This window comes from Grampus griseus (assembly GCF_964374135.1).
Source record: "Grampus griseus genome assembly, chromosome: 16".
In the NCBI taxonomy this organism is placed as follows: Eukaryota; Metazoa; Chordata; class Mammalia; order Artiodactyla; family Delphinidae; genus Grampus; species Grampus griseus.
This window is the reverse complement of record NC_139010.1, coordinates 59,185,058-59,203,176: the sequence shown is the minus strand read 5'-3', so window position 1 is coordinate 59,203,176 and position 18,119 is coordinate 59,185,058. Positions and strand designations below refer to the sequence as shown.

General features: G+C 39.0%; 1 protein-coding gene across 3 annotated transcripts in view; it reads right to left on the bottom strand.

Annotated features, from left to right (window-relative positions):
• SLF2 (SMC5-SMC6 complex localization factor 2) overlaps positions 1-9,343 on the bottom strand; it is a 39,432-nt gene extending 30,089 nt beyond the window's left edge. For 2 of the 3 annotated variants that reach the window (XR_014297898.1, XM_082674016.1), the window contains exons 1-4: positions 9,073-9,343; positions 6,395-6,438; positions 5,160-5,884; positions 3,756-3,813 (exon numbers count right to left, since the gene is read on the bottom strand). Coding sequence is in view for 2 of the 3 variants with exons in the window: in XM_082674016.1 (XP_082530142.1) it covers positions 3,756-3,813; positions 5,160-5,884; positions 6,395-6,438; positions 9,073-9,212 (967 nt within the window). In the remaining variant the exon portion in view is untranslated. Of the gene's footprint in view, positions 1-3,755; positions 3,814-5,159; positions 5,885-6,394; positions 6,439-8,724 lie in introns of those variants that run through there. The other variant, XM_082674017.1, reaches the window with a different exon arrangement.
• Between the last annotated feature and the right edge of the window lie 8,776 nt (positions 9,344-18,119).

The following is an 18,119-nucleotide window of genomic DNA, read 5'->3' as shown; positions in this document are numbered from 1 at the left end:
ATGCAGGAGGAAGATAATATGAAGACACATAGGAAGAAGATGCCACGTGACTGGAGTGATGCACCTACAAGTCAAGGAATGCTAAGGATTGTAGACAAACACCGGAAGCTGGAAGGGCAAGTAAAAGGAGTGTCCCCTATAGTTTTTAAGAGAGAGCATGGTCCTGCTGATAACCTTAGTTTGGGAATTCTAGCTTCCAGAATCATGAGACAATAAATTTCTGTTGTTTTAAGCCACTCAGGTTTAGGTACTTTGTTATGGCAGCCCTAGGAAACTAATACAACCTGTCTCTGTGTTAGGAGCTCCATCCAGAAGCATGTATATCATCCAGAAACACATATATTTGAGTTAACCAGTTTTTTTAAATTTCTGTGTTTAAAAATGTGATGTTTCATTAATTCACTCTTAAAATTTATTATTCATTAAAAATTCACTATTTATATAACTAGTATTCTCAAAATCAAATTTCCCTAAATCAAGTTCTTTCTGCACATGGACAGATGTCCCCAAATTCTTTTTTTTTTTTTTTTAACATCTTTATTGGGGTATAATTGCTTTACAATGGTGTGTTAGTTTCTGCTTTATAACAAAGTGAATCAGTTATACATATACATATGTTCCCATATCTCTTCCCTCTTGCGTCTCCCTCCCTCCCACCCTCCCCATCCCACCCCTCCAGGCTGTCACAAAGCACCGAGCCAATATCCCTGTGCCATGCGGCTGCTTCCCACTAGCTATCTATCTTACTACGTTTGTTAGTGTGTACATGTCCATGACTCTCCCTCGCCCGTCCCCAAATTCTTAACAGCTTGATTTAAAAAACAAAAATCAAAAAAACCTCGAGAGTTAAGCAATTATTTGCATAACTTGATCAATACATACTCTGGAAAACTCAATTTATAAGAATGAAAAATCAATTAATAAACAAATGCTCCTATCTATATTCTTCTACAGATATTTTTATTACCTGAGAAATCATTCCATGCCCACTAAGTTTTCTGGGGTTAAATGTCTTATAAAAAAGGACAGAGGTCCCTTATAGGGCAGGATGAGAAATCAGATAACTAAGAAAAAGAGAAGACTTACACTGATTATCTTAAGTTTGGGGGTTACAAAAAAGCTACAGAGCTGCTAATTTGAGTTTTGCTCCATTTCCTTAGAGAAGTCAATTTATACACAGCTAGTAATGAGGGGAAATTCCTGCTTTGTTTAAGAAGTAAAGACTTACCTAGGAGGAAAGAAAAACTGTGGGCAAAGTTTAGGAAAAATCAGCTTATTATTATTTTTTTAAAGTGGACGGTGTTTTTTTGTTTAATTAATTTATTTTATTTTTGGCTGCATTGGGTCTTTGTTGCTGCGTGCGGGCTCTTCTCTAGTTGCAGCGAGCAGGGGCTAATCTTCACTGCCATGCACGGGCTTCTCTTGTTGCAGAGCACAGCCTCTAGGTGCGCGGGCTCAGTAGTTGTGGCTCGCGGGCTCTAGAGTGCAGGCTCAGTAGTTGTGGCGCACAGGCTTAGTTGCTCTGCAGCATGTGGGGTCTTCCCAGACCAGGGCTCGAACCCGTGTCCCCTGCACTGGCAGGCGGATTCTTAACCACTGCGCCACCAGGGGAGCCCGAAAAATCAGCTTATTAAGAGCTTTTAACATCTAGTGTTAAGAGGAGAGTGAACTGGTACTACAGGTCTCCTTTTGCAAGCTCTCTAGGGCAGTAATGTAACTGTAAACGTTTCATGATTCTTTTCATACTTCTTGTACAACTTGTAGGCTGAATGTTTGTTTTACAACACTTCAAATATCTATTAATATATAAAATACTCAGATAAGATAGGGACTGAATTTGTAAAAAGAAAAAAAGGAAAACTCCACATGCTCAATAGGGGATTGGTTATTAATAAATTATGGAATAAACTAGGGAGGGATTAAGTTGGTCCTCAGAATTCAGCCGAAGGACAGGGCTCTGGAAGACCAAAGAGCTAAATGCCTACACTACCAACATTTTTGAAATCCCTGAACTTGTGTGTGATTAATGAATGTGTGATTATGTGTATCACCACAACTGTTAAGTGTAATTAGCAGTAATATAAATAAAACATAATATTTGGATTAGTAATATCTATTCATTATTTATCTATCAGATAAAGATAAACATTGTTCATGTTATCTAGAGCGAAAAATCCCCTTATGCCCTTTATATTCTGTTGATATTCAACAGAAGTATAAATGTATGTTTACTAAGATTACAACACCATAATTATTAATGAGGATTATGAAAACATGCAAACATTATTAGAAATAAAAATACAAGTGAAGGCAATTATCTTAAACCTGCCTCTGAAAATATGTAGAAAGCATCCTTTTCAAGCAGTGTTCGAGAATGCGGGAAACAGTATATGGGAAACTACTTTAGTCACCACTGATGAAATCTGCAAACCCATGAACTGAAGAGAATTTTTATCTTAGTCATTATCAGAGAAAAAAATGCTGAACAGCTGGGTGGCAACACCACCACCAGTGGTCCCTTATACTAGCAGAGCTAGCCTAAAGATATTTTGTTTTCCATTCACCTCAGTGCAAAGTGATCATTTATTTAGTGTTACAAATATGTAACACAGTACAGGAGCAATCTCATGGCTCATGGCTGAGAAATTATTGTTCTTGTACTATAATGTCAAAATCCACTAAAATTTGATCACTAAAACCAACAATACGTAAAATTTTTTAAAATTAAAAAACAACACATAAAACCTCAAATTTATTCTTTTATCCTAGAAGGTCCTTCTACAATAGTAAAATATGATTTCAGCCTTGGCTGCAGATGGATTTTAAGACTCAAGATCACTTGGTCAAAATGCAGTACACCTCTAGAATGTATAAAAAACAGAGTTTTACATGAAACCTGAAGAAGAATGAGTCAGAACTGTCTCTCTGTACCTGCTTTTTCATCTCTAAAAGTAACCACCTTATAAGGATGTGAATCAAATGATTAAAAGCATGGCGCACAGTAAGTGCTCAATAAACGTTGGCTATTATCAGTATGTCCAATGTATCTTACTGATTGTGGAAATTTGTAAAGCCCATTTTTCAAAGTCTGCAGTTATAGCAGAAAAAGAAATTTGATACACCAGACTATTCTGAACAGTTGGCATTTCTGGGGGCCTTTCATTTTCTATGTTATACATTTCTGCGGTGTTTGAATTTTACACTGTTCTATCTTCTAGTTAAAAAGAATACTTTAAGAATTACTGAGTTAACAGTAGCTGTTTGTTATTATGTATTTTCTCAATCAACAGTTACTGAAAGTACAAATTAATATCATGTAGGTGTCCTTGAATTTGATATTAAAAAGGGACCTTTGTATTTGAAAAATTAAGAAACAGTTTTAGACCTTGATAACAGTTTCAAACTTAAACAAAGCATCTATAATATCAAGACCTCAGTCCATAATTCCAAGAATTTAAGATTATGCTTCTTAATGTAGCCAAGGATTCAGAAGTAGAACACTGAGTACCAATATGAAAAGCACATTGTTAGGAACTCTTGAAGAAGGCAGAGAAGAGTCAAGACAAACCACTGTTTACACATACTGAATTCAAGAACTATTCCTTCTGAATATAACATTACCAAACTTTTAACTAATCTGAGACACCGAATTTACCTCTAGGAAGGAAACTGCATATTTAAACAAATTTAAGTAAAAAACAGTTCCATTAAGATGCAAATTTATTTAAAATTCTGAAATTTAATTTTGATTCTACCTGAGGCAGGTTCCCATGAATCAGAAGAGGATCTTTTTCTTGAGAGAGGTCCATTTTCCTATTAGCAAAATGAGAAAAAAATAATTAGGAGTTGGGAGCAGTCAAGAATGTGAACTTTTCTTCATAATATTTAAACACAGATTTCTACTCTGAATAAAACAAGCACCAAATTTGGAGGTAAACCCAAACTTCTATAATAAAATATTTTAAATTCCTAAGTCTTTTCATAAAAATGAAGTACATTTGTATCATATGTAAAAATGTCAGTTTTCATAATGTAAATTTAGAAATTTTTATTAATAGCTCAAGATTAATATTAGAGCACTGTACTGTACTATTATTTTAATAAAGAAATAGCCTAATATTTGCCTATCAAATAGCTACAACTCTTCAACACTTCTGTTTACGTACTGATATACCACCAAACACTGAAATGTTATGAAAATGGACCAAATGTTACTAACTTCTATTGATCATTAGCAAATCTCACTGGTAAAGGCACCAACTTCCTTGCAAACAAACCCATGAGTTTACAAATATAATTTTCCAGCAGTATAAAATACAACTCCATTCACTCTTAGAATGTCATAGTTTGGTTTATTTTTGGTCCATCTGATTTTAAAATCTCATAGTATCTTATCAACATAGCACTTTCTTGATATCTCATCTGCCTTTAGTTGCTCTGTATGTAGAAAAGCTTTCTGAAACAGATGTACTTAACAACTTGACTTTCCAGGGGACAGGAACAGCTTTTATGCTAATTCTCAAAACAGAAGTTTGATGAGCTTAAGATGTATCTGGATAGTTTTCATCATATTCTAAGTTTTCTAAGACCCATACTCAACTACTTAAGACATATAACCTAAACTAGTGATTTTCAAACTTTAAAGTGCAGCGGAATAATCTGGAAGGCTTGTTAATTGCAGATTGCTGGACTCTACTTCAGTTTCTGGTTCATTGGGTTTGGAGTGGGGCCTGAGAATCTACATTTCTAACAAGTTCCTAGGTGATGCTGATGTTGCTAGTCCAAGGAACGTTCTGAGAACCTCTGTTCTAAACCATTTCCTGTTGTTTTAGATTTTCCATTCCCTCAAGAATCTCCCTTCAGTGTAGCCTAACTTAAAAATGACTGCACTTGTCTACAAAAAAAATGCTTACTTTCCTGATTAAGAAAGATCTTTGTTCCTGGTCTGAAAAAAATTATGGGCAAAAAACAATGCTTTACTAAGTTTGAAGGACAGTTGGAGGGAATTTAATGAAACTAGCTTCTATACAAACTGTGTATCAGTATTTCCCTAACAAAACGTACCAAATTGTTTCTTAACAATTATCAAACATTTTTAGATTTAGTATCTAAATATGATAAAATAGTAGCCAAGCTAATTCAGCATTTATTGCACATACCAGGTTTGAAAGATTACTATTTCCGGCTGTGACATCATTCTGTTTACTCTGTTCCTGCCTTGGTTTGCATCTTCTTCCTATACTAGAGGATTTTAAGGAAAGAGTGCTTGCTGCTGAGAAAGAATTTTCTGAGTTGATTCTCTGCTCCATTTGCTCCCTTCTCAACCTCTTTAGTTCTCTTTCTCTGCAGTAAGAAGCTAGAGACAACTGGAACTTAGCTCCCAGTGGGCTTTCTCCTGGGTGGTGCCTAGACAGGCTGCTCCTGCTGCTAAGACTTCTGGAGCTGTTCTTGAAGATGTCAGCTTCTGTCACCGCGGCCTGCTTTTTAGAATCTGCACTGATTTTGCCTCGATCTCCATCATTCTTCTCCCTGCTATTTTCATGAATGAAATGTGACTTCCTTCCCTCTGGAGACTGATGTTTTTTCTTCGTCTCTTTTGACAAGAGATATGAAGGAGGAACGTATTTTGTAACTGCCTTTGGACATTTGGTGGCCAGTGACACACAAGGCTGACGTGACTCATGTACACCATGATCTCTATGGTGCGCTTTAACACCTTTCATGAATGCCTCTAAGACGGGGCTCTTTTCTGATGGCACCCTTTTGGGTTTAGATCTTTTTGGTGAGGATAGTTTCCTTTCAAACTGCTCTGTCCCACTGATGGACAATCCACTTTCTCCATATTTGATGTTCGATTTTTGTGGAGAATCCAACATATGTCTATCTAAATAGCCAATTAAAACACATACACATTGTATGTTATTAAAAATAGCACAAACTATTACATTTGTATATTTATTATAAATTATTATACTTAAAATATTAAACTATCACAAAAGTTTTCAAATTGATAATTAAATGATACACATATTATTGGGGGGGGAATTTAAGACATGATTTAATAGCCTTACTTTCACAAATCTCCCTTTTGTTACATCATGTAAGCTCCCTATAGCTCCACTTATGAAATAAGTTAATTTAATACAGAATCGAAATAGTATACATTATGAACATTATTAACTGGAATATTTTCAATTAAGAAAGCGTAACAGCAAAAAGTTTCTTCATGATGTTTAGAACTTGTTTATCTTTGTAAACAACACTGCATCTTCTTTATATTTTCTATTTTGAACACCATGTTTAATCAAATTAATAAGTTTAGAGTAGATTTAAAAATTGACTCCATCTTCCTCCCCAAAAGATCCCACAAAAAATGCATTAACAGTATACATACCTTGTTTTGAAGCTGGTTTGAAGAAATCTATAATTGACTGCTTCCTGAAAATAAAAGCATAACTAATATGGGATCACATTAGCAAATATTAAAACTTCAATAATTCAGATTAAGTGGAGAATATCAGTAGATTTATAGACTATAGGCTGAATTTCACTATCTGGTTTAATCAAGTTCTGACAATGACAATAATGCTTTGCTAAACTGTTTATAAAAAATTTTAAAAATTAAATTCAGCACTTCCTGTAGGAGTAAATTTATAAAAGCAGTATTGAGGTTTATATACTCTATTGTACTAAAATGATAAGACTAGAGTGTGGATCTAAGGAATTGGTAGAGTATTTCCTAGGACTGAAAAGCTTGTTGCTATGTGGGAGAAGAAAAGAACTTGAGGGGATCTGATCCTATTCCTTCATATCTCCAGTGCCAGGTACAAAATAATGCTCAATAGATGTTTGCTGAACGAATAATGGAGATTATAAAAACTAAGTAAAACCTGAACAGACTCATAACAAGAGTAGATGGTAGAATGGCAAATATGGGTGATTTTGCTGGTCTGGAGAGGCAGATGAAGAGTGTGCTGGGCAAAAGAAAGAAAGGATCAAGTTCTAACCTTATATTATACTCTTTATACAATACAGTTAATGTTAATCTAAGTAACAGCAAAAACTGGAATGAATCGTGTTTCAAAATCTTAATTTTTTACTAAGAATTCTTAAGATATTTACGAAAATAATGCGTTGCCGGGAAAAACACAAAACAGAGAAAAAGGAGTAAGTTAACAAGAATAACAAAAACCAAACTTTTAATTTTTAAGGATTTCTGCATCCTACAATGAACACAAAGTGAAGTAGGACCATATTACCATAATTTGTATTCTGATTTGTTCATGTGTTTAGAGTTGTCAACTGCATAGAGGGATGTTATTATATGTTGAGCAACAAATCACCTTTCTGGCAAATTTTGCTAAAATGTATTCATTTTAGCTGAAAGAAAATAAGCAGTAGATGAATTTCCCTAAATATTTATCCACTATGAGCTTGGAATGCTCAGAGGAAACTTGAACAATCCAAGTCCTTTGAAGGTTATTCTTCTTCTACATCTTGTACTCTTTACTTGCCACATTAGAATAGCAATGCCCATTCTTAATGGTTTAGTGAGAGTCCACAATGTCTGTTTGAGATGCTGGTAGAAAAGCTAAGCAGCTATGAAATGAATGAGTGGGAATCTATGCATTTTTTTCATAAAATAAATTATATCAGAGGGTAAAAGAAGAAATACTAGAGGTCTGCAAAGGGGAGAAGGATGATGCCTTCAGTTACTGGTTGAATAGACAGACACGAGAAAGGACTAAAAAGCAGCTAATTAACTCAAAACAATACTGAATGTTTTTACGTTAATTACTAAAAGTAACACTGTATCTCTTCCCTAAAGTATTACATCTTTTTGGTTAATACACCTGAGAGAAAAATGGCTTTGGGTAAAACATACAAGAAACCTGTAAAATAACCAGGAATGTGACTTTCAAGAAAGAACAGTCCCCTAAGTTCATATGCACAGAAAGGTCCATTACTTATTTATAACTAAACTAATTATAACTAATTAAAAAATTATTTGTAACAGCACACAAACCCTTATCTGAAACTTTTGGGGCCAAATGTGCTTTAGAATTCTAAATTTTTTTTTTTTTGGATGCATTATGTAAAGCCCCCAGTGGGGTCTGAGACTGCACCCTATAAGCAAACACATTAGTATTTCTCCAGCAAAACTTACGGAAAAAAAAAAAAACCACACAAAAAACAAAAAACTTACGAACACTCACACCTAATGAGATAAAGACCATCTATAGCCTTCCATTAGTTCTGGTCAGGTTTGGCTGCCAAGTTAGATGTGGTGCCAAACTTACTGAAAACTTTGGATTTTCATAGCTTTCTGAATTAAGATAAGGGGTTGTGGACCTGTACAACAATATCTGAAGATAAATTTACTGTTAAACTTACGTTACAAGCTTTCAAACTTAAAATAAAAAAGACAGTACCAAGTGCGTAGAGAATTTAAACATGTTTTATTGTCAGAGGATGTCATTTGATTAAACTCCCCATCTCATTACATAGCTCCCACAAAATCTTTACAAAAAAATCTGGCCTCTTGGAGAGGCGTAAAGTTACTGAAGGAGAAAACATATCACATTCCAAATCTGCATGTTTTTTAAATTAAGACTTATCGTGCGTAGTGGACTTTAAAGCAATTCGTGGAAGGATTTTCCTCATCACATCTTACATAATATCACCCACAATACAGAAAAGGCTTATACTATTCAACCACTAGGATCAGTAAAACTGACAGCGTACAGAAAACCACTTAAATATGCACTTAGCAGCCAGGGCCCCGGGTCCAGCTAAAGTAAAGGACAAAAATCACATTCTACCTAAGGCGGGTGGTCCGTAGCCATCCAGGCTGTGGTCACTAGACCAAGAACAGCGTCCCAACTACAGAAAAGAAGACTCCAGCTCCCAGCAGCCCCCGCGCGGAGGCGGGGCGGTGGTTTGCCAGGCCCCGGACGCGGAGGCCTGAGCTCGCGGAGGATGGCGGGAACTGGAAGAGCGGCCGTCCGCAGTCCTCCCTCATATACCCTTGCCCCCGCGACCCGGCCCCTTCTCAAGCCCTCTGCACGGTACCTGTCCCCAGGACTCTCTGTTCTCTTTCCCGCTGCAGCAGGGGCGGTACTACCGGGTCTCAGATGGCAGCGCGGGGGCGACGACCCCGGGGCTGGGGATGAGGGGAAACCTGGCCTAGCGGGCATGCAGCGCCTTGTCATGTCGGCGCCGCTGGCGACGGCGGCATGTGCTGTGGCTGGAGAAGTTGGGTGCGTGGTTGCCGTCTTGCTGCTGGGACTCGGGGAGGCTGTCGGAGCAGAGGTGGGCGGCACCACCTTCTCTCTTCATGGCGGTTCTCTCTCTTCGGAAGTGACTCCGGTGTGAGCGGGAAGGAACCTGAGGACCAACAGGGGGCGGGTCTTACTTGAAGCATCGCGTTCTGATTGGCTTGCACGTCGGTCATTCCTGTTGTAGCGCAATAGAAAGCCGCAGCCTCTCAGGAGAAGGTGGGGTTTCGGTGAGGGGGAGGAGAGAAGGAAAACTGCCCCTCGTCACGTGCACAGGGACGGGGGCGCGGGGGGTGGGGTGGGGGCGCCGCAGCTTCCGGGTCGCTTCGGCTTCGGCGGGCGCGTGGGGGCGGGCGGGCGCGTGGGGGCGGGCGGGCGGGCGGGCAGCAGAGCGCGCTGCGGCAGCTGGCGACACCCATCTTGAAGAGGGCGAAGGGCGAGTCAAACCCCGAGCTTGGTAGCTGACCTCAATGAAGATGGCCAACAGTTGGGCTTCCAGTGTCACACAGTTGTGCCTCAGAAATCCCCAGCTGTTCATTACATCGTCTCTTTAACATCTTAGGCCAAAGTGCCCTGATGCTGTCACCATTTCCTCGGTAGTCTGCTCAGCCCAATCTGAAGACTTGTTCATTCTGTGAGGGTTCTTGCAAAGTGCTGGGGGTGGCTCCTTTTTCTCTTTTAAAAAAGAAAAAAAACCTCATTGAAATAAAGACTTTTTATTCCACAAACGCATTTTGTTTCTCAGTTGCTGAAATGAGTTATCCATAAAACCTCTGCAGCCAGATTCCTGGGAGATTTCTGAAAGGAACATAGGCTCAGCTTTCAATTACCCATGTTAAGTGTGGAGAGCATAGGTTAGTGAAAACTGCCAGCAGCCTCCAATCCCCCTTTGCAAAGGGCTTGTGCTTTGGAGGCTGTTAGCATTTTCCCTACAAACTGAGAGGCTGGTCAGAGTATCTCTGAGCTTGTTTCCACATCTATAAAATGGGCATTCTACTTTTCTGGGCAATTGTAAACCATAAAAATGGTAAGCAATGCAAAGTGCACAGCTCAGAGTCTCTCATGTAATAAGTACTGGGCAAATTAGTGTTCCCTTCCCTTGTCCTTTAAACAGACTCTTTTTTTTTTTTTTTTTGCGGTACGCGGGCCTCTCACTGTGGTGGCCTCTCCCGTCGTGGAGCACAGGCTCCGGACGCGCAGGCTCAGCGGCCATGGCTCACGGGGACCAGCCGCTCCGCGGCATGTGGGATCTTCCCGGAGCGGGACACAAACCCGTGTCCCCTGCATCGGCAGGCGGACTCTCAACCACTGCGCCACCAGGGAAGACCTAGACAGACTCTTAACACTTTAACTTACTACAAAATCTTCCAGAGACAGGTCAGATATTATAATAACTATTAACCAAAATATCAATCTCAAGTTTGTTCAAGCCTTAACTGTCAGACCTGTTCAATCAGTTGGATGGAATAAAATCTTAAATGACACAGAATTTAGACGGTCTTTAAAGTTTATTGTACTCAGATTTAACTGCTTTGCGAGCTAAGCATGCCTGACTGGCCTCAAGTTCACCTCCTTCCCTTCCCCGTTAGCCTTCAGGAGGAAGAATTAATGAGGAACAAAGTGGCTAACAGGGTGGCAAAGTGGAGGATAGAAGGTAAACTGAATGTACAGGTCTCTCATTCATCCCCAAAGTACATATCCATAGGTATATACTAGGTAGCAGGGATGCAAGAAAGGAAATACTGAAATAAGAGGCATTTTTCTCCTCCTAATACTTGAGAAGTTACTGTACCTAGCATTGTTTCTTAGATAAAAAAAGAATATAATAAATGCTCAAAATGTGTTGAATGAATAGTGCCTTATATGTTTGTTTATTAAGGGCTTTTCACACATATTATTTCCCATCTCCTCTTATTGTGTTCTGTTGGATGTTACTACACTAGCAAGCTCCTGTTTCTATAACAGCACATCTACAAAACATTTAATCTGATTCATTTCATTGCATGCTTGGATCATAAAAAAGAGTAATGCATAAAAACACGTTCTGCATAATCAATTAGTTGCTTTTCTTGGATTATAGTATTTGAATCATCCAGCTTCCAAGGTGTCGCTTTAAAGTCTATACTCATGATACCAAACAGTAGTTTTTGGATTTTCTTAATCTGAGCAACAGATTATGGAGTTAAGTGAGGCAAGAAATCCCTAGATCAATAAATGGATATGGAGTCATAATGAAAACACAATTTAAAAAATCTCTTCTTAACAGTGAAGTAGTTATCCAAATCCTCAATAAGCATCAAGGCTCTTCTTTGTTTAAACTGTGTTTGAGAATGATACAGATTTGGGTTGTGGGGTGAAATATACTCAACATATCAACCAGAACTGCTGGGAGCCTCTAAGGCTCTTCCCGACCCCCCCCCCCAAATAGTGCTGGTCAGTCTATTATGTGTTTATATCCCTTCTCTCACTTTGAATTTGTGTGTGTGTGTGTTTGTGTATACACACACACATACATACACTGTGTGCACACACATGGTTAATGTAAGGGATTTTTACACATTACTTTGTAGTGGGCTGGAAATAGATGGCCTGGAAGCTGTACACTAGGTGAAAGATGTGAAAGAGCCAGGTATTTGCACGTGAGGAGACCAGGGGAGAGAAAAACTGGGGTGGGGCTGGGGGAAGAAAATGATGAATAAAGTAGACAAGACTGAATTAGAGACTTAAGACAAAACATCAGCCAGGATTGGAAAAGTAATTTAGAGAAATGAAGGCTGGATGACCATAAAAGGCTAGTTGGAGAAGATTTCTGGGCATGGGGATGAGGAAGCAAAGATCACAGGAATGGAGTGGCTTCTAGGCCTGAGACTTCTATGGGGTACCCCTCAGCTCAGTTTAGCACCCTGAGCTGTTAAAGACAATAGGAGGAGCACAGACTCTGGCCTTGATGGGAAGGGATGGGGCAGCCACAGAAACAATGTTACTTGCACGACAGATCAAATCTGCTGGGAGCCTCAAGCCCAACGTGGGAGTCCTGAGAGGAGTGACAGTATAGCTGATGCCAGAGATCCCAGCAGTCACAGAGAGAAAACTATTTAGGGAGATTGGCTCACGCTGTACCTTAGCAGGCAGGGGCTAAGAGAACAAAAGGTCAGTAAATTGCGCAGAATGTTACTAATAAGCAGGGAACTCTACCTTTTGATTCAACAGTAATGACATACTTTTGCTCTGAGATTGCTGCACTCTGGAATAAACCCCAAGGCTCTTGTTGGAGGGTGCTCCACGGCAGGCGAGAGACAATGATGGGTTTGCTGCAGAGCTGCCTTGATGGTGGCCAAGAATGTGTGTGTGGAGGGGAGGGTAGAGGGTGACCTGGGAAAGGGGATAAGGAACAGACTCAGAAAAACAGGAAATAATTAACTTGAAAGCCTGACAGAGAAAGACCACGTGATGATCTGAAGGAGGGAAGGCGAGCTCCAGCATCTCAAGATCTGCACAAATCACTTTGCGAATGGATGCTGAACTCAAAACTGCCTAACAAGTGCTTGGAAAAAGCACTAGCTTGGGTCTTAGGGGCTACTTGGGAAAAGCCAAATGTAATATAACATAATGTCATGTCATGAAACCTAAACTTCCTGGGAGTAATTAGTAAAACTGTGCAGAAGCAGATCTAATGTTAAGGAAAGTAAGTTTCTTGTTATTTCATTATGGAATGGTGCAAGATAGAGTTTCCCACACTTTAGAACATGAGTAACATATTTGTAAATTTTGACATACCTGAATGTTTCCTATATTAATAGTTAATTAATATTTTTCTGTAAATCACTTTTTAAACTTAAATACATTTATTTTAGAAGAAAACTTAAAATCATTTCCACAAGTGGAAAATCAGTATCACTTGGAAAGGGATATCTTTTCAAATGGAAGCTAACTCTAAAAACTAACAAATCACTGAATAATAACTAGAAAAAAGTCTCCATGTTTCTTCTAGAGACATCTTGTTTTCTATTGGTGGTAGGTACAGATATTACCCATACATCTGAAATATAAAAGACTCTTTGGGAAATACTGGTTTTGGGAAATCCAGCCTGGAATCAGGTGTTTTTCACTCCTAATGCAACATAGTATTCTACTGTATGGATCCGCCATAATTTACTTAACTAGTCCCCCACTGCTGGCCTAGTTAGTTTCCTCTCAGCCTTATGTTACTGATAATGATGCAACAAATACCTTTATACATCCACCTTTGTGAACATAGAAACATATCTCTAAGATACATTGGGAAGGGAATTGCTGGGTCAAAGGACATATACATTTTATATTTTGATAGACCTCAGCCATTGGCCCTTTTAAGTGTCTAACTTGAGCATAGGTAAATAAGCTCATAACAGCAGTTGCCTCTGGAGAGAGGTTTTCCCCTAGTTGTGAAATTTATATTTTACCCGGTGCATATATTACTTTTCCAAAGAAACACATATGTCTATCTCTATCTATCTATCTATCATAAAATAAAAGGTCAATGGTTTTTGATGAAAAATTACACAGTGTTACATTAATTGCTTTCCATGAAGACTTCACCAGATATGTTCCACTATTTCTGTTAGCATCTGCTCATTTCTCCTTCGTCTCCCTCCTGTGGAACCTTGCCACTGACACCCCTATTCCTACCTGCCCCTTTCAGGCAGCGTGGAGCCTATTAAGTTATGTTGCCTGACCAGGGATTTGGTAGTACAAACATTTGTTGTTGGGTTCTCAAACTCAACGTGTCTTAAATAGAACTAATTATCTTCCCTCCCTGACCTCCAGATTTGATGTTCTCTCCTCCTGTATTTCTTATCTCAGTGAATGGCGTCATCATCTTCTCTCACCTGTCACTCCAACCAGAAACCTGGGAGTCTTACTAATCTCTCCCCTCCGTCACCCTCAACCCCCACCTGTTATGTCACCAAGTCAATGGTTTTGCTAAATATCACATGTATGCTTTCTTTTCTCTTAAAAACACATGTTCACACCTACCCATCCACCCATATTTGATTCTTTGTAGAAATGTAAAAGATATAGACAAATACAAAGAATAATATTACAAACACATATTCACCATTCTGAACTCACAACTGACTGTTAAAATTTTAACCAGTTACTTCTCTTTTCTGGTTTTCTTTATTTTTATAATAAACATTACAGGAGTAGCTAAGTCTCTTTTTATTGACACTCCAGTTTAATTCCCTTCTCCCCTACTCCTGTGATTTTTCAAATCCACAAGCCTCAGATTCTTCAGTTTTTACATACATGTATAGCTCGTCATAAAGAATATAGAGGATTATTTTGTATACGTTTTTTAAAAAATATGCACACATTTACATTTTATTTATGTATGCAGTCCATACATCACATTTTATTTGTCCATTACAAACAGTACTGTCACAGACATCTCTGTACATGTTTCTTTTCACCCACGTGAAAGAATTTCTATGGGTTATATAATCACAAGGGAAATTGCTGGGTCGTAGGGTATTTGCATTATCAAGTTTATTGTATGCTGCCAAATTGCTTTCCATGAATGGCTGAGTTAATTTGCAGTCCCACTAGAAATATATGAGAGCACTGTTTTCCTCATGTCTGCTCAAATATTTGATATTGTCATCCATTTTTATTTTTGCTAACCTGAAAGGTGAAAATGGTTTCTCATTGTTTTATTTTGCATTCCCCTAATTGGGTATCTCTTCATACATTTGGGAGTGGGTCATTTGGATTCTTCTTTTGTTAATTGCCTATTTCTATATTTCACCCATTTTATAAGCCCCTGTGTTTTTCTTATTGGTTTGTAGAATTTAAAAAATGCATATTTTGAATACTCAAAAATTCTTTCCATCCCTCCTTCTGCACCCCAGTACAGGTCTTAATCATCCTTTGCAAAGTCTCTTGCAACAGCTTCCAAATTGATCTCTCTGACTTCAGTTTGCCCTTCTTCATTCCATCTTCCACACTACAGCCTGATTGATCCTTCTAACAAGCAAATCTGAGCATGCCACTCCCAAATTCATTACTGACAGGGAAACAAGGCAAAATAAAAACGTCATCATCAACAACACAATTACCAAATAAACCAACTTTAAAGCCCTAAACTCTCTGGCATACCATACCAGCTACTCCATGATCTGATCCCTCTCTACCTGTGCGGGGCCATCACGCTGTTCCTCCCCATACATCTTATATCCACCCATTCAGAACGATGGTGTTGTCCATTCTTTGAACACATCAGCCTCACTCATGCTTCTGGGCTTTTGTGAACCCCAATTTGTACTGCTATCTTGTCCTCCTAGAAAAAATTTCCCTGACATCCCTAAAGAAACCTGGTTGCTCCTTGCTCAACTGTTATATGCACTATACCTCCGCTATAGTCTTTATGATTTTGCATTGACATGATTTATTATATATATGTCTTCTCTCTAGATTGGAAGCTTCGATAGAACAGGGCTCTGTCTCTTGGTCTCAAAAGGCAGTATAGCAGCGTGGTTAGGAATGTGGGCTCTGAAGCCAAACTGTCTGGGTTTGAATCTTAGCTCTTTTACTGTTTGGGAAGTTGTTTAGCTTCTCCATGTCTCAGATTCCTCATTTGTAAAGTGGGGATAATAATAGTACATATCTCATCCACTTGTATTAAATCAGTTAATAAATATAAAGTGCTTATTACTAGCCAAAACGTGAAAGCGACTAAAGTGTTGATTAATCGATGAATTGATAAACAAAATGTGGTATATATATACATACAATGGAATGTTATTCAGGTTTAAATAGGAAGGAAATTTCTGACATGTGCTACAACATGGATTAACCTTAAAGACATTATGCTAAGTAAAATAAACAGGTCACAAAAGGACAATTACTGTATATAATTCCACTTATATGAGGCACCTACGATAGTCAAATTCATAAAGACGGAAAGTAAAATGATGGTTACCAAGGGCTGCAAAGAGGGGAGGTTGGAGAGTTAGTGCTTAATGGGTATAGTTTCAGTTTGGAGAGATGAAAAAGTTTAGAGATGGATGGTGGTGATGGTTGCACAACAATGCGAATATACTTCATGCTACAGAACTGTACACTTAAAAATGGTTAGGGAATTCCGTGGTGGTCCAGTGGTTAAGACTCCACACTTTCACTACCGAGGGTGAGGTTTCGATTCCTGGTGAGGGAACTAAGATCCCATAAGCAGCATGGCACAGTCCAAAAAAAAAAAAAAAAAAGGTAAAATGGTAAATGTTATGTATTCTTTATCACAATAAATGAAAAAAAGTGCTTATAATGGTGTCCAGTATATAGTAGGTGTTCAATAAAGGTTAATTCTGATTATCTCTATTAACAACCCATTATTAATAACCATTATTTATTCATGGTAGGCACATAGTATTTTTGCATGAATGCCTTGTCCACCCACTCTGGATATCTTAATGCTATCTTCAGAATTAGGACTGAGAATGTTGAAACACTTTTCCACTGTCCTTGAGGTGTTACAACCTCCAAGGGGGCTAGCTCCTACAGCTGGGTCAGTTCCCCCAGTATGTCTCCTGTCCAGTCCTAACTTCCTCTGATTTCCTGACACAAGGCCAATTCCTCAGAAGGAGATTCCTAGGGCAAGAGGATGTACTTGGTGTAGGAGCAATGCTAGCCTAGGTGACACTTGGGCATCCCCAACTATAATTTCAGGAGTAACTCCTACTGTTCACTTAATCCTGGCTTGAGTTCTTGGTCAGTAGTGACCCCCGCTTCCTTCCTTCTTTCCCCAGCTCATCCGTCCCAGCCACCTAGCTACCATACCAGAAATAAGTGGAGGCATTAGAAAAATACATTACATTAAATGAATCTGAGAACATTCTTAGCACTTGAAGAACCTGTGCTAATTCCACTCCAGGCCTCTCCAAGCCACTGACCAAATCTGCACTTTCTCTCTTCTCTTCACCCTAGATGCAGGCTTCAGTCTGAGGTCTCAGCATGTGGTAAACCCAAACCATCCGTTCCAAGATTCCTCCAGAATCCAATTTCCCATGTTGGGGCCTCAGATGGTATTTACCATCATGTTCTCTTTTGGAAGTCTTTCAAGCACAAAATTCTCACTTTGTGTTCTTATGCCCAGAATAGAAACAAACCTTTCCTGGGTAGTTGAGAGCAGGAGAATATGCTTTGTTTTTGTTTTTTAGAGCACAGCCTAGAAATGCCATGCCTGATTTTCTAGAGGCCCTTGGAGTGCTGCTGGCTTAGATCACAAATGAAAAATTCAGATGTGGACAGGTGTGAAAGTCAAGGGCTCAGCCTGGGGGATTCTGGGTGTCTCCAATTCAGCAGAACAAATGGCAAAACAACAGGTGTCCACAGATGTACCGACCCATGAGGCACTCATACCCAAAGCTCGCCTTGGGATTGAATTATCTCATTGAAATCTGCCCCCTCTTTGTGCGGCCCCCATCACCTAATCTCTGCAGGGCTTGGGAAATTATGCATTCTGCTGGCCTTATATTACAGGTACCAGGAGGTTATGTGTGACTCACCCAGGATTAGCTGGCTTTAGGACTAAAAGTTCTGACATTTTCAAGCTGTTTATTAGTCATAGAATGTTGCAGCCTACCTACAGATGTTGCATAATAATGAAAAACTATAGTTGGAGCAAATGCTTGGGGGTGACCACAACTGACAGGACAGAGAACTGTGGAACTGGGAACCCAGTCTAGGGTCTTCAGGGCCGTAAAGCGTTGTCTTTTTTAAAAAATATTTATTTATTTATTTTATTCTTGGCTGTGTCGGGTCTTAGTTGCAGCAGGCGGGATCTTTCATTGTGGTATGTGGACT